The sequence below is a fragment of the Schistocerca nitens genome, chromosome 9 (genome assembly GCF_023898315.1).
Source record: "Schistocerca nitens isolate TAMUIC-IGC-003100 chromosome 9, iqSchNite1.1, whole genome shotgun sequence".
Lineage (NCBI taxonomy): Eukaryota > Metazoa > Arthropoda > Insecta > Orthoptera > Acrididae > Schistocerca > Schistocerca nitens.
The window spans coordinates 225,703,813-225,721,491 of record NC_064622.1 but is presented as its reverse complement, the minus strand read 5'-3'; the positions used below and the strand labels follow the sequence as shown (position 1 = coordinate 225,721,491).

At 40.5% G+C, this 17,679-nt stretch overlaps 1 protein-coding gene across 1 annotated transcript in view; it reads left to right on the top strand.

Annotated features, from left to right (window-relative positions):
* Nucleotides 1-17,679, top strand: part of LOC126204141 (sodium channel protein Nach-like) — a 194,085-nt gene that overhangs the window by 125,400 nt on the left and 51,006 nt on the right. The window contains exon 9 of the mRNA XM_049938551.1: nucleotides 3,389-3,509. Coding sequence (XP_049794508.1) covers nucleotides 3,389-3,509 — 121 coding nt within the window. The remainder of the gene's footprint in view (nucleotides 1-3,388; nucleotides 3,510-17,679) is intronic.

Here is a 17,679-nt window from a genome sequence, read left to right as displayed (position 1 = left end):
GCGTAAGTTCTTCACTACTGAAACGTTTTGTATTAACCTTAATATATGACGTTGGGAATCAGCTGAAAAAATTAATAAATTAGAAGACAGAACTGCTGGGTAGAAGTTACCTATAGGAGGAAAAATGTATATTATTGACAATACAAGCATATAAAAATGTCTAGAATTGGAAGACAGATAAGGTACTAGCAGAAGTAAAGCTGTTAGGTGAGGTTGTGAGTCATGCCTGGATAGCTCAGTCAGCAGAGCACCTCCCAGCAAGAGGCAAAGATTTTGAGTTCAAGTTTCGGTCTGGTGCACAGTTTTAATCTGCCAGGATTTTCATATAAAAGTGCTAGAGTTCCTAACTTTTGCTACAAATAGTTCATTGCTAAAGGAGAAGAAAGTGATTGGTTAGGGAAAATTAAAAGGAAGGGCATATCACTCAGACACAAGGATGACAGGGACCTACAGCAGAGAGGAAAAGGATAGGTAGGAATGAAGGGGGAGATGAGAGAGAGATTATGTCAGAGATGCTACATTGGTTAGCACTGTACTAACTACAGCCCAGAGATGATAAGGACAGAGGAAGAAATAAAGATAGATTAGACAGAAGAGAAATGAATAGTGCAAACAAGAATTAGGACAGACTAAAAGATTAATAGTAAAATAACAATGTATGTAAAGATAGATTGCTACTTACTGCAAAGACAACAGATTAAGTTGCAGACAGGCACAATTAAAAGACAGTTACACAAAAGCTTTCAGCCACAGCCTTCATCAGAAAAAGAAAGAGAAGCACACACCTTTCTCATTCACACAACCAAGCACATGTCACGCACACATCACCACCAACTATAGTGGCTCTTAGCAGAATGCAAATGTCATGTGGTATGGAAGCAGCAGTCTGGAGGGGGTGGGGAAGGGGAAGGGATAGCAATGTATGGATTGGTGGAGAGAGGAGTGCTGTCTGCCAGCAGGCTCAGTGTCAGGAGGTTGTGGGGCAGGAAGATGATGAAAATGGAGAGAGAGAGAAAAAGGCGTGGGGAAAGCTGGAGGGTTGCATTGGCAGACGGCGGCACACAAAGGGGATTGGAGACAAGAATGGGGAGGTGATAGGACAGAGAGGGTGGGAACTGTTAGGTAGAGCATGTGGCGACATGTTACCTTAGATTGAGGCCAGGATAATTATGGGAGTGAAGAATCTGCTCAGATCGGCTACAGGTTGGTCTGTTTTGCTCTTGGCCGTAATTTGGTGGTGGCTATTTATCCTGGTGGTCAGCTGGTTGGTAGTCATACCAATATAAAAATCTGTGCAATGTATGCAGCAGAGGTGGTATATGACATGGCTGCTTTCACAGGTGGTGTGGCCTCTGATGGGGTAGGATAAGCCAGTGACAGGACTGGAGTAGGAAGTGGTGGATAGATGTATTGGGCGGGTCTTGTACCTGTGTATTCCACAGGGATATGGTCCTTGTGGCAATGGGTTGAGACTGGGAGTGGCATGGGGGTGGACTAGGACGTTGTGGAGGTTGGGTGGGTGACAGAACACTACTTTAGGAGGGTGGGAAGGAACTCGGGTAGGATGTTCCTAATTTCAGGGCATAACAATAGGCAATCAAAGCCCTGGTGAGGGATATTGTTCAGTTGTTCCAGTCTGGGTTGTTATTGGATGACAAAGGGAGCACTTCTTTGTTGCTGGTTCTTGGGGTTGGTAGGATGAATGGGGATGTGAGGAAAAATGACATGAGAGATTTGTTTGTGGACTAGGTCTGGGGAATAGTGCCTGTCAGTGAAGGCCTTAATGAAACCCTCATTGTACTGGGCAAAGGGAGTTCTTGTCACTGCAAATACACCATCCCTGGGTAATCAGACTGTATGGGAGTGATTTTTTGGTGTGAAAGGGGTGACAGCTGTTGAAATACAGCTACTGTTGATGGATTGTGGATTTAATGTGGGCAGAAGTGTGGATGGAGGCACCAGAGAGGAGGAGGTCAACATCTAGGAAGGTGGCACACTGGATTGAGGAGTACCAGGTGAAGTGGATGGGAGAGCAGGTGTTGGGGTTCTGAGGGAATGAAGATAGGGTATCTTTGCCCTGAGTCCATATCATAAAGATATCTTCAATAAACCTGAACCAGGCTGGGGGTTTGGCGTTTTGGGAGGCTAGGAAGATCTCCTTTAGATGGCCCACAAACAGGTTGTCATAGCAGGCAGCCGTGTTAATGCCCATGGCTGTGCCATAGATTTGCTTGTACACCTTCCCTTCAAAGTAGTAACTGTGAGTTAGGATCAAGTTAGTAAGTTGTGTGAGGAATGACGTAGCGGATTTGGAGTTTGAAGAACATTGGGGAAGGTAGTGCTCACTTGTGATAAGACAATGGGTGTGAGGGATGTTAGTGTATGGGGAAGTGGCATCAACAGTCAGGGTAGGGATCCAGAAGGTAAGGGGATGGAGATGGTGGAGAGTCAGTGAAGGATGTGGTTGGTATCTTTGACATGGGAGGCTAGATTATGGGCAACTGGTTGGAGGTGCTTGTCAATGAGGGCCCAATTTCTTTCAGTGGGTGCACAATAACCAGCCACTATGGGGTATCCAGGATTGTTGAGTTTGTGGATTTTGAAGAGTGTGTACAAGATGTGTGTGAGTGGGTGTCATAGGGGTGAAGAGAGAAACAGATTCAGAGGAGAGGTTTGAGAAGGACCTAAGGCTTTAAGCAGGGATTGGTGTCTGTGTCGGACTTCTGGATGGGATAATTCTGGCATAGTTTATAGGTGGAGGAATCAGATAATTGGCAGAGGTCTTCCACCAAGAAGTCACTGAAATTCATAACAACTGTGGTGGAAATTTTGTCTGCAGATAGGAGGATTAGGTCATGATTAGTTCTGAGGTTTTGTGTGGCTATTCTTCCTTCTGCTGGAAGGTTGGCATTTTGAGGAAGGGGCCTGGGAAAGGATGGTGAGGCCAAACTGTGGAGGTAGGGAATCTGTGGAAGGTGACAAGCATGTAATTAGGTGGGGAGGGGGGGATCCTCATGGTTCGATGGTGGTATAAACTGGGAGAGGCAGGGTTCAGTGTTGGAATTAGGTTGGCCTTGGTTGGAGGGATTGGTGATCAAGAAGTGTTTCCATTTCAGGGATTGGGAGAAGGAGAGTATGTCTTTGTCATTTCCTTTTAATTTTCTTCATATGCATAGTTCCTTCCCATGACTTGTTTTCTTCTTTAGAACTGATACCTCTTCCTTTAGATGCTCAATTTTCTTTTTCATTTATTAATATTCATAACTTGATTTTAAATTCTTGTAGCATAATTAAAATTACCTGTAATAATAATTCAAAAAATCAGTATTCTTAATGAATTTTATTCAATATGATAGGTCCAATGGGTATATTTAATTATTTATTACAGAACGTCTAGGAATATTGAAAGCTGCTTGGGAAACCAAGAAGCTTGGTATAGTCTGTGACTGCAGAACATCATGTGAGGACCAAGAATACAATGTGGTATGGAAACATGCTACAACAAAACGGTAAGTAATATTATTCTCTGTAATTCATTTGGAAACATGCTACAAAATGGCAAGTAATATTTTTCTCTATAATTGTTTAGATATTTTTCCTGAAACTGGACATAGAAAACTCAATGTAGTCTAGTTATATGGCGAGCAGACAAGCAACTTCTGTGTACAGTATATCATAGACTTTTTAAACCACATCTTCAGACGGGTATACTCAAATATTCAGTGATCAAAGAGAATGTTCACAAATCAAAGAAAAGCAATTATAATCATTTTAAGGAAAAGGCCACATAAAGCATACAGACATTGCTTCAATGGTCCAGACATCTTAACCTTAATATCACTTCACATGTGGAAAACAATAGGAAAAATATGTTGAGAATGTGGGTCACGTGGGAGGTGTGCCAGAGATAAATCTCTGCAGTCACACTATCCTCTGTGTCCTTGGTGGCTCAGATGGATAGAGCATCTGCCATGTAAGCAGGTGATCATGGGTTCGAGTCCAGGTCGGGGCACACATTTTCATCTGTCCTCGTTGACATATGTCAATGCCTGTAAACAGCTAAGGGTTTTCATTTCATTCTAATAATATTCATCACTGAAAACAGGTTAGAAAGGACAGAAAGCATAAGTGTTCACACCCACAGCACACAAAGGAGGAATCAGTTCAGAAGCATACCCCACAAACATAGAATCCTTAAAATATGATCTCAGCTCTCATGCATCACATTCATAAAAAGTCTGAACCTAAAGCTATTGAGTGATGCACACATCACAGTAACTTTACAAAGATCAAAAACTCTCTGATGGAAAATAAATATTACACTGGTAAAGATAACCTAATGAATTAAATCTGTATATTAGGGGTTTTATGTAATCATTAATGTCAGAACCCTTGTCTAAACTGTTGCTCTTTTAAGATATATGTGATCAGGTTTCTGTTGTGGTTGGCAGGAGAGCCAACACCGTGTTGCTAGAGGAGGCTGAAATGCACGCGTTTTAGCTCACGCAGGCTGGTGTGGGGTCTGGAACATGACAAGGAAATTAGAATTTAGAAAAACGGACATGGCTGGTGGAATACTTAACTTTAATCCATTAATGATGAACGTCGGTCTTGATGGTACATGATTCACAATATCAATAGTAACTGATAATGGCGCCTTGTTAGGTCGTAGCAAATGACGTAGCTGAAGGCTATGCTAAACTATCATCTCGACAAATGAGAACATAAGTAGGCAGTGAACCATCACTAGCAAAGTTGGCTGTACAACTGGAGCGAGTGCTAGGAAGTCTCTCTAGACCTGCCGTGTGGCGGCGCTCGGCCTGCAATCACTGATAGTGGCGACACGCGGGTCCGCTGTATACTAATGGACCGTGGCCTATTTAAAGGCTACCACTTAACAAGTGTGGTGTCTGGCGGTGACACCACATTCCTCCCCCACAAATCGGCGTACGGTTGTGTTATAAGGCTTCCGCCTGCCGTGGGGAGGACCCCATGTTGATGAGGTGATGAGGTGGGGAGCCTAACAACAGGCGACGCTGTGCCACCCGCACCCTGCCATTCAGACCGCGGGGAGCTAGGAAATGCCTGAAAACCTGCTCCAGGGTGCACGCCAACATGCGGTGTATGTGCCCGTAGAGAGAGAGGAGGGGCCGAAGGGTCAACCTCCATTGGGCCGGGGCACCTGACGGGCGAAGACGACACATGGTCCGGAGCGGGCAAGAGTTCTATGTCGGAGGAGAACTGGTCCCAGGAAGCGATCGGCGGTGCATGACCCAGGGAGGCGGCCGATGGCTGCAGCGAAGCGTCCACTGTGGGCATCGCCGGCGGGAGAACAGGCGGTGGCGGCGGCGCGACGCCATGGGGCAAAATGGAAGGCAGTGTCGGTAACACCTGGGGCTGAGGCGGGCCAGTAGATGGGTCCCCAGGACGCTGACCGGAAGGCACCATCGCTGAAAGCAGACGAGGAGCGGCAGATCCCGTGCGACGACACAGGCGCAGCTGATTGAGATGCCGACGCACCTCACCAGAGGCCCCCAATACCAGATACATAGTGCGGCCAAGGCAGCGAAGAATGTGCCCTTCGAGCCAACGCCGTGAACCTCGATAGTGGCGATAGTAGACGCCACCTGGAGCAAAAGCAGGTGTCTGCCGCTGCACAGGAACCTGATGTGGCGGATGTAGCAAAGACATCAAGGTTCGATGATGACGACCGTGGAGCAACTCAGCCGGCGAGCGACCATCTCGGGGCTGAGAGCGATACGAGGACAAAAAGAGCAATAACGCGTCCTCCCGAGAATGCTACTCTTTCAACTTCAACATCTGTAACTTGAAAGTCCTGACCAATCGTTCAGCGGCACCGTTTGACTGTGGCGAAAATGGCGCGGACGTGAGATGTTGAATACCATTGGCATTGCAGATTGACTGAAATTCTGTGGACATGAATTGTGGGCCATTGTCGGAAACAATAGTCTGTGGAAGACCTTCAATGCAAAAGATAGCAGATAATGCTTGGATGGTGGCAGATGACGTCGTGGAAGACATCCGGACAACAAAAGGAAAATTACTGAATGAATCTACCACAACCACCCATCGAGCATTCCAGAATGGACCAGCAAAATCGATGTGTAAGCGTTGCCAAGGGGAAGTGGCTTTTGGGCATACAAAGAATTTCCGCTGTAGTGCTGATTGTTGTTCAGCACACACCATGCAAGAAGAGCACATATTCGTAATCGCGGCATCGATTCCGAACCAAGTACAGTGCTGACAAGCAAGTTGTTTCATTCTCACTATACCCCAAAGTCCTTGGTGGAGAAGCTGTAAGACAAGAGGACTGTAACGAACGTGGTACCATGACCCTGGACTGATCATTATCAGAACTCAACAGCAAAACACCACATCGTACAAAACGTCTCTCCTGGTGAGCAAAAAATCGGCGAACCAACGGATCCCCGATCCATGACTTTGACAAGGACCATTGCGTAGCAACAAAACGCAGAATGGTAGCAAGGACAGGGTCGGCAGCTGTGGCTGTAGCTACACGACGAAAATCAATTGGAAACGATTCGACCACGTCATCGGTTTCCTCATCAATGAACATGCAAGCAAGTTTGGAGGAATCGAATGCCCTATCCTCAGCAACAGGCAAGCGGGACAATGCATCGGCGTTTCTGTGCTTAGCAGTGGACCGATACAAGATATCGTAGCAGTACTGCGAGAGGAAAATAGACCAGCGAATGAATTTCTGCGCTGAATGTGGAGGTACAGGCTTGGTCGGATGAAAAAGCGATGTCAAAGGTTTGTGGTCTGTGATTATGGTAAAGTGACGACCATACAAGAAATCATGAAACTTTGTAACACCAAATACGAGAGCCAATGCTTCTTTCTCGATCTGTGAATAATTTCTTTGCGCAGACGAGGGCAATTTGGATGCAAAGGCAATAGGGCGATCGTGCGATCCATCTTCGTGTGCAAGCACAGCACTGATCCCGAAATCCGATGCATCCACCATCGACAAAAGGGGCTTCTGGGGATCGAATGGCGTAAGGCAAGTATTGGAAAGCAACGCTGATTTCAACTGGTGAAAGGCGTGTTCGCATTCCGTCGTCCAGGTGAACGGAACACCTTTACGGCGTAAGCGATGAAGTTGAGCTGAAATGGAAGAGGCATGTGGCATATATCTGTTATAGTAATTTATTTTTCCCAGCACACTCTGTAGCTGCTTCAAATTCTGCGGCGAAGGCAAGTCGTGTATGGCACGAAGTTGCGTGGGACTGGGATGTATGCCTTGGGCATTGAGTACATGTCAAAGGTATGGCAAATCACGAGCAAAAAACACACATTTGTGTGGATCTCTTGACCTGAATAGCTAGTTAACTTAACATTTGCGGCACGCAACGGAGGTATGCCTAGCAGTTTGTAAGTGTCTTGATTGATCAGTGAAACTGCAGCCCCAGTATCGAGCTGGAATGGTATCACTTTGCCGTTAATGTCCAAGTCCACAAAAAGTTTATTGTCCTGCTGACGACAAGAGCGACTGTCTCGTGCAACGTGAACTGACACTGGTACAAAATCACTTGCTACTTGACGGGAGTTCCGGCGATGTCGACGCACACTATTTGTGGGACGAATACAATCACTGTTAGAGAGAGTGGCACTGGGCGGATTGGAATGAACTACATGAATTTCCATGGGCGAAGTTTCGCGAGCCTGAGTATCCTTGGTTCGATTCCGATTCTGGCGTGAAGCAAAGGGCCTGGAATGGTTGTGAGTTTCCGATCTGAGCTTTTTCTGGCAAACACTCTGAACATGTCCTTTTTTATTACAGAAAAAGCAAATAGCTTGGCGTGACGGGCAATTCTCACGCGAATGTCTAGTAGCGCACCGCGGGCATGATTTTAACACTGCATTTGCTTGCTGGTGTGGCACACGTGGCTGAGAGCCTGGCGGTAGCGGCGCGGCCGGGCGCAAGGACTGTTTACTGTTCCGTGGAGCTCGCCCGGTGGGCCGGTTAACCTGACACACGGCTGGCGGAGTTTCAAATGATTCCTGAGCAAAGTCAAGTGCCGATCCAATATGTCCATCACTTGTTGACGGAAGGGATTGACTAGTTTCAAAATCTGTTCCCTTATATGAACATCAGAAACATTCTGTGCAATTGCATCATGTACCATAGTATCTGAATAAGGGAGTCCACATTGACACTCAAAAGCACAATCCCTAGTAAGGCCTTGCAAGGTTGCAACCCACTTCTGATTAGTCTGACCTGCTGTACATTTTGTACGAAAGAAGGTATACCATTTGGCAACTACATTGACTGATTCTTTGAAATATGCATCTAATGCAGACAAAATTTCTTCGTAGGACAGAGTTGCTACGTCCTGTTGGGGAAATAATTTGACTATCACATGGTACGTTTGTACGCCAACCGATGATAAGAGATAAGGCTGCCGCTCGTTACCTTGAATTGTGTAAGTGGCGAGATGGAATCCAAATTGGCGTGACCACTCCGTCCAGCTTTCCAGTGCAGCATCAAAAGGTCAAAAAGTTGGTGCAACTGTGTGTTGTGGCTGCGTTAGCGGTGGAGCGGCTGCTGCCGCATCGTTTTGCATCGTACATTGACCCTGGACGAGCTGTCCAAGGGCATCCAGTAAGGCCTGCGTCTGCTGATTCTGTAAGCGATAAAATTCGGACAGTACATCTGGAGATTGTGGCGAAGCCATTACACAAGTAAATCAGGGCAATATCAATAAGAATGCGGTTTTGCCTCATCGCCAATGTTGTGGTTGGCAGGAGAGCCAACACTGTATTACTAGAGGAGGCGGAAGTGCCCGCGTTTTAGCTCACGCAGGCTGGCATGAGGTCTGGAACATGACAAGGAAATTAGAATTTAGAAAATCAGATGTAGCTGGTGGAATACTTAACTTTAATCCATTAATGATTAACATCGGTCTTGAGGGTACATGATTCACAATATCAATAGTAACTGATAATGGTGCCTTGCTAGGTCGTAGCAAATGACGTAGCTGAAGGCTATGCTCAACTATTGTCTCGGCAAATGAGAACGTAAGTAGGCAGTGAACCATCGCTAGCAAAGTCAGCTGTACAACTGTGGCGAGTGCTAGGAAGTCTCTCTAGACCTGCCCTGTGGCTGCGCTCGGTCTGCAGTCACTGATAGTGGAGACACGCGGATCCGAGGTATACTAACGGACCGCGACCGATTTAAAGGCTACCACCTAGCAAGTGTGGTGTCTGGCGGTGACACCACAGTTTCAATTCCTTCATATTTATTGAACCTCAGATTTACTTTTATAATGATCAGCTTTTTAATAGTCAGGAGGTAATCTACACTCATTAACAAAATCTCACATTTCATTGGTGGCAGACTGGGTCAGTGATACTTGAATCTGACACAAATGTATTTCTCCCACACAGTGTTTCAGAAATACATTCTGTTAACATAATGTGTGATGCCCACTGACTAAGTACAAGTTCTTGTGAACTTTTGACTGATTCACAAAGAAATGTACATTTGAACAGTTAACCACAGACTGATGGCCAACCAAGGACTGATTTTATTACCAGTTACATGAAGGTGATGAAATGAATGTGACATATGGACCACCTGAAGCATTGTTCTGCACACTTAGTTACAGACAAGCATAAGAATGAAAACAATAATCTGATTTTACATATTAATTAATAATACCAAGAAGAGCACAACAAGGTAACACAAAAGTTTAATAAGCAAAATAGCAATTTGCTTCATACATGGTCTCTATTAGCAGGGGAAAAAATGATAGGTACTATTCCATATAAGTAATTTCTACTTCCATGGGGATTCCCAGAGGCCATCAAAAGTAAGTAAAAAATTAAATTTTCCAAATTGAATAATTAGCAAACTAACAAATTCTTTTAGTAAAAGTGGATACTTTGAGTAGCAGAAAAATCAGGACTATAAAACTATGGGAGGGAATTTTAGAAATAATCACAAGTTAAAATTCGAACATTCTAGAACACGAGAACTTTGATTATGAATAATATTTGAGCAGGAAGTTTTTGGTGAAAAACAAAATGTTTATGGAGAAGAGGAGAATGAGGGCTTTAAAATGAACTACATCAATTTAGCAAGAAAGATCTATTAGCTCATTGAAAATTTAATCTCCACCAGTTGCTTATGAATCTTAAATTATGAATATTTCTTTATAAGAATTATTTCCAGTTAAGCCCACTGTACTATTGCAATCATTGCTTGTGAAAGTACTCTGTGAATAATAAAATTTTATGAATTCTTGCTTCAATATGAAAGTAAACAATGGAAAATCCAGGATGGAATGTAACAATACCACAGAAGAGAATGAGAAAATTGCAAGATAAAGAAGGCTGTGAGAATCTGAATTGAAGAAAAAAAGAAAGGGTCAAAATGACTTCTTAACTTAGGCAAAAGCAAATACTAACTCATGTTGAAAAAAAAATTTGGAAAATATTACTTCTTGCAAAAATAATTTTAGATTTTGTCAAATGTAGTTATGCTGTTGAATTTTGTACAAATACTAATTAGTGATATTAAAGAAAAAGTACTTATACTAAGACAAAATTGTAAAGCAAATATGAATGTGTTAGCAGTAACAAGACTAAAGCTAACATCCAACAATCAATAAATTTTAACTTGGATTCAGAAAACAATAAGATAAATGATTTGTTCTCTTATACACTTGACTTCCTAAAGTTACTCAATTTGTTGAAAAGTTAATACTATTTTGAAAACAGTCTTTTCTGTTACTTTCATCATAACTGTAAAATACGATGTCACTTGCTATATTGTAGATTATGATTCCAATTTCACTACTGAAAAATGAGATACCATATCACAGAAGTAAGTTCTTTATGCCTTTTTGGCACTATCATGGATTACAGTACCATTTTACATTGACAATAGTTTCAACAACTCTCTTTTACACACCTCGGTGAAAATAGGATTTATTTGTTTCAGAGTTCTGCATCATAGACATGTACATAAAACTGCATGGTGCCTTCTGCACTGTTTACAAGTTGTTCAAAGACAAAGAATAGTATACACATATTACTAGTTATCAGACAGTATCTTCAAGGTATTTATGAAAATGATAAAATGTTATGCGGTTTTTTTAATGAGATGTGGGTATAGTATTCAATGGCAAAATAGTCTTTGTACCTGTTAGTATCATTCAAGAATCACTCCCATACTCATAATTGGTTACACAAATAACAAAACATCAAAGAAAATATGTAACAGCACTAAGATATTTACAAGTCGATTGTGTGGGATATGGTTGAGTTGAAACACTTAAAAACTAGAATTTCTGTACAGATAAATGATGATAATTACATGTTTCCGTTAGTCACTGTATGGTTGTAACACTTGGTGCACATGAAGCACAAAACAATAATATGCCTCAAGCATATAGTATGATACAATAAGTAGCTCAGATTAGAAAGCCTTTTGAGTACTGAAAACATCAACCATCAAAGGTTAAGATGTGTCACCCAGACTTATCTTATATGATTCAGTGTAAGTATAAAAAATTTCATAAGTTCAGAAATAAACAGTTTCACTTCTCATTACCTTTCAACAGTGTACAAGTATGTAGTGGCATATAGGCATAGTTGTTAATTCACTAAAAACATTCTTCAGTTTCCTATTTTCAAGTGTCATGTTCTTCACATTACTTACCAACAAGATGCTTAATCACTTTTCAGCGTACAGATTATTGGCATGTTGCATAATTACAAAAGATGTCACACTTAACATAGAATCAACCTTTCTGCATAAATATAACTGAGTATTTACTTGCATCTGTGACTTCAAATCAGAAACAACTTGCATTACAAACCTTGCTGACTACATGTGTCTTCCAAAACTTTCTCCACAGTAAGAAAAGACAGGTTCCCTATCCAGTCCATACGTAACATCATTCTCCTCATTACATCAGTAGTACAGCAATACTTCATTAAATACATCAAATATCTCCTCATTGCATCAAAATAATAGCTCTACCTCATACCCTCATAATATCACCTAATTACTCCACTAAATACTCCATAATAATAATCACCTAAGAAAAATCACCTGCTTCATATTACACAATAGATCAATCTCACAAACCATCACATAACAGCAGACCTCACAACTTATATAGCTTTTCTTCTAACAATAGAAACAGACATTACACTATTTACATATTTTATTGCTTTACTGTATGTAATTATTGCATAGCTTGCACAACTCATTACTGTATACAATCACATTACTTCAACTTAGGGGTCAGAAAGGTAATACTCCCTGCAATCATTTCATTACTTTCAAATGCATTTCACTAGGCAACTGTACTTTCCCTTGTGACATTATGCAAAGACTTTGAAAACTAGTGCATGACACTAAATATCTAAGGTATGATCTTCTACTAATAGCTATATGTGCCACATACTTCCTCAAAATTTACCAAATATTGTGTATACATTGTGTACTAATCTCATTACTCCTACAATTATACAACCTTTTACACTTACATTTTTACTGGTTACTCAAGGTGTTTAACATAATTTGATATACTTGGTATAATCGAAAAACTTTTTTCCTTACAAACAGAAAAACATCCTACTGATTACTTTTGTAGTCAGAAATAATCAGACATGTGTTAACTCTCTGAATTTTACATAACCAGTGTTGTATAGGTTTTATGTTTCTGTTTACTGTTAATAATGACTGTTCACCAATGTTTTTGCCAACCGAGAAGGTTTCAGTTTAACCTATCACCTCTACTATCATTATCTGTCACATGTGGGGGGACTGGTTATTATTTATCCACTGTCCACCTCTATTTTCAAAATTCCTATCACCATTTCTGTTCCCGGAATTTCTATTCTCGTAAAACTGTTGGTCCCCACAGTTTGGTCCTACATCCTAATAATTTCTAAAATTATTTGGATTCCTGTCTTTCCTCCCTAGAGTGTTGTTATGTCCTTGGTTAAAATTGTCATTATAATTAGTGTTTCTATTATGATTGTGATTACTCCCATTTGGCCTCCGAAAATCAGTACCGTGTTGACCAAACGCATTATATGCCCTGTCCAACTTTTCTATGTATTTTAGGAACTGGTCTGCAGAATCATCTGGCCCATAAACTAACCCCATTTGAATTCTTTCTGGCAGCCTTCTTTTAAGTGCATCTACTTGAGTTCATTCATCAAGAGGTTGGTCTGAGTGTGCAAGTTTCATGATCTGGTCTTTAAAAAACTCTTTCAGACCCCATCACTGCTCCCTGTACAGCAGACCATTAAAAAACTCACTCTTTATCCTTGCCTGTTCAGTGTCAGACCAAAACTTTTTCAAGAAACACTTTTCAAATTCATCTATGGATAAATTGCTACAGTCAAGTTGGTTGGCCCATAGCAAGGCTTCTCCTTCTAATGATCTATTAATAAACTTAATTTTTAATTCATCATTCATACCAGGCAGAAAACTATCATGACAATGTTGTATAAAATCAACTGGGTGAAAATGCTTGTCACCGGGGAAACACTGTAGTGGCATAGTAGGAAAGCTTGGATGTCCTACATTACAGCATCTTTTAACTGTTGTACTTGTTTTTTGATAATAGTGAAATCTCTAGGTAAGTCTGACACATTTGAGTCTGTTATCTCAGCTATCTTCTGAACTTTTCATTTACATCTAAGGCAACACTGTTTACTTTATCATTTAATTTATTTATAAAGATTACAGCTTGTTTACTAGTATCTCCAACAGCATCTTTACATCTAACTTCAACAACACCTATCTCGGACTTCCGCCTGTTTTTGTCTCTAAAGATTGTATTTTGGACTCTGAAGCCTCTACCCTCCCCTCTACTTTTTTCACACTTTCATCTATAGCTTTCACTTGAGAACACACACCAACTAAGTCTTTTGTAGCATTTGAAATTTGCGCATCAAGCTCTGTTCTAATTGGATTTCATTCTGAGACTATTGCCTTTTAATAGTTTTGCACAAATTTTTTTCCTTTGATGACAGTTTTTTTAAATTTTTCACTATTTTTCTCAAGTTTTTCACTATTTTTTTCATTGATGACATTAATCCAGTAAACATGTCTTGTAAATTTAACTGTTTGTGCTTTTCACACAACATTGTTTCAGTTCTATACAACTGTACTTGTTTCTCACGGTCTGGACTCGAATCTAACATGCTACTGTCCAAAAATCCCAAGTCTGCACTGATTTCGTTTAACTGTTTTGGTTGACTATTGTGTAATACATCCTGAAACATGCCTTTATCACCTATGTCCTGTTAAAGACACTAGTTGAAACTAGTGGTTTCAGCATATTTATTTCATTGCTCTGATCATGATCCAGTTTCTGTAAATTTGTTTGTAAATTATCAGTGCAAGAAAAAACCAATCAAACTGTTCACAAAACACTGCACTGAGGCAATACAAAAATAAATGTTTTAATTGGTACTTAGCTTATTATTGTCCTGGATTACTTAGGTGGTATCAACTTTGATAATAATACTTTTACAATCATGTATGTCCACAGTGTTGCAGCATTCCAAAACTTCTCCATATTTACTATGTCAAACTATATTTGGTTTAAAATCATTCCACACAATTGTATGCTTTTTGGCCACCTGAAACATAAACACTGTCAAAAACCCAAAAGTACAAGTATCCTGGTCACAATGGTTCCATTTTAACAATGTCCTTTGTTACGCACAACTGGAAGACCATTAATTGTAATAAATGTTCATGGAGTTAAAATATTGTAGGCTGGGTCTAGTGGTAGGTTTAAAGAATAAATACTCATCTTGTTTATTAAGGATCTCCTTCAAATCCTTGCTTGAATTTCTTCTATCTGGAAGCCAGCTTCTCTTGTAGGTCTGGAAACCTTATAGGTTGACATGTTTCTTGAAATAACATAGACGACAAACTAATTCATACGTAATTTTCATTTTTATTATTACTAGATGCCTTGCTGCCATCAATTACAATGTCTACTCAGCGAAATACATTCCATTTATATGCAACTCCAAAAAAAACTTTACATCTCTTCTTCCTTCCTTCCTTCCTGCCAGACAACATACGACAACCACCTGGCACAGTTAACATTGTTCCAAAGTACATCAGTAAAGAGACAATCATACTAAGATCAAGACATAGAACATTAAACTGAAAATAATTTACAGAAAATGAAATTCACTCAACAGCACAATAGAACAATTATGAAAAAATATACATTCACATAAACAAAAATTTATCTTTTTGTAGTACAGTAATTTTATGAAATTTGTTTTTTAATCACAGGGGTTAATTGTGCTAGCACTACATATACTAATATACAGTCGGAGTTTTAAAACATTACAAATAAGTTTGAAAAAAGGATAATATAGTAAATTTGCGAATATACATGGTCCAGAGGGCTTAGTGCATGTAATGCCATGCATCCTACATGGGTATGGACTCATCTACACACACCATGGACTCGACAATGCTCCAGCCTTTCCTCCACCCATTATTATCAGCTGCAACAGACTTCAAAGGCAACCTCTAATGTGCCATCAGCAACCACTGCACAACCCAATCTGGATAACGTGTCCGATTCGACAGAAAATATCACTGACACTAAGAGGGGATTGGTGAAGTGCGGTGTTTTGTGCTATGTAATGCTGCACACAAGTGATAACTATTTTTAATTATTATTTTTGTTTTAGTCACTGACTTATGTTTTTCTTTTCTTTAGTATATGTTTTACTATGTTGTTGAATGTGCTATTTAACAGAGTCATATGAGTTACAGTTTAGTTTTTATGTTGCAATAAAGCTAATTATCTAGCCTCACAACACCACTTTAGGCTGAATACATGACTCTAACATTAATCTCAATTACAAAAAAGACTGGTCTGTATTTAATGTTTGAAATATTTCTGTCTATTGCTCCTATAGCATTTCTAGAGCTTCCATATTACCTCATCATAGCCACATTCAAATTCAAATCTAAAAGCAGGATCATGGATTGAATATAATACTTAACTATGAAAGCACATTTATTATGAAAACCAACATACAGCCAAAATGGAACTGAATTCCTGGATACAGAATGCTGCTGTTTATACAAACATCAAATGTCCCAAAATATGCAAGCATTACAAACAAAAGATATTTTGAGAAATTTCCAGAAATGATAAATATTAAATAAAAAATAATAGCTGGTGATTGGATTTCAACTGGCAATCCACAGAAAGCCACCCAATAACACTAAGTGCTACATCACATTCTTGCAGCACAGCTTGTGGTGCTGGTCCCTCTCCTGGAGAAACAGTGATGCACTGTTTCAGAAGCTCTCACTGCAACCAACAACAGCATGCTGGATCTAGTTCTTGTCAGTGGTCCTCTACGTGGCAGCACTGATAGATCCTCACATTCTGGTCATGTTACCACAGCCTCTTCACTGTGATAAGCAGTATATGTAACGACTCCTACCAAAGCTTCGTAATCACTGAGCAGGTTTTCAGATTCTTTCAATGAGAAACCCTCAAGTCAATCTGCACCTCAGGAGTGCAGTAAGGATTCATATGGAGGACATGGATGACATTCTGCATTTTTGTGTTCTTAATGAGGGGTCATAATCTTTGAATTCATTTCTGATGTCCAGTAAGCAATGAAGGATAAAGTAAGGCCCAAAATAGCGCTTTATGAACTTTCCCGATAGCCCCACTTTTCACAAGGGTCTAAAACTACATACATTTTTCTTGGACTGTATTTCACTGACCCTGCTTTGTGTTATAAGGCTCTTTGTGTTTCTACTGGGCATCCAGGGTCTGTATATGAGCCAGCTGTCTTGCTTCTTTGATACTAATGGTGAGGTGTTCCATGCAGTCATTCTAACTATTGTGCAGTTGAAACAGGAATAGTATATCCATTTTCAGCTTGACCTCTTGACAAGGAGCAGGAAGAATGGTGTAGTCTTGTAGTGTCTTGTTTCACTGTGTTGTAAGCAAATGCCACAATAGGCAGTATCATATCCAATTCTCACAGTCTGACATAAATGTACATGTCCATATCTGCCAATATTTTATTAAAGCACACTGTGATCTCCTTTATCTGTGTGTGATAGGCAGTTTTCATCCTGTTTATGTCACAATGTGGAATTACCTCTGATACTAAGCATGACTGGAAAAAAATTCCATGATCAGAGACCATCATAAGAGTGCTCCATGCTACAAAATTATGTCTTCTACAAGGAATTTTGCAATTTCGTGAGCTTTGGTAGCTGATACATCTTTGGTGACAGCATAATGGGTGAAGTAGAAAGTGTAGGCCATCATCAATTAATTCCCATTTATTGACTTTGGGAACCTCCCCAGGAGGTTGATTCCAATTCAGGTGAATGGCATGGCTGCAGGTGGAACTGTTACATGATGGCATAGAGGTAACTGTCGCATGTGTTTCCACTGCTGGCATTCCTTGCAGTGGCTCACATAGTGGCTAACAGATTGGTAGAGACCTGGGCAGTGATACATGTGTAAGATTCTGTCTATAGTCATCAAAAATTCTAGGTGACCTGATGTTACAGCATCATGGAAATACTTGAGGATGATTGCCTGTTAATCAGCTGGTATGACAAGAAAACATTTCCAACCCATTGGACTGTAG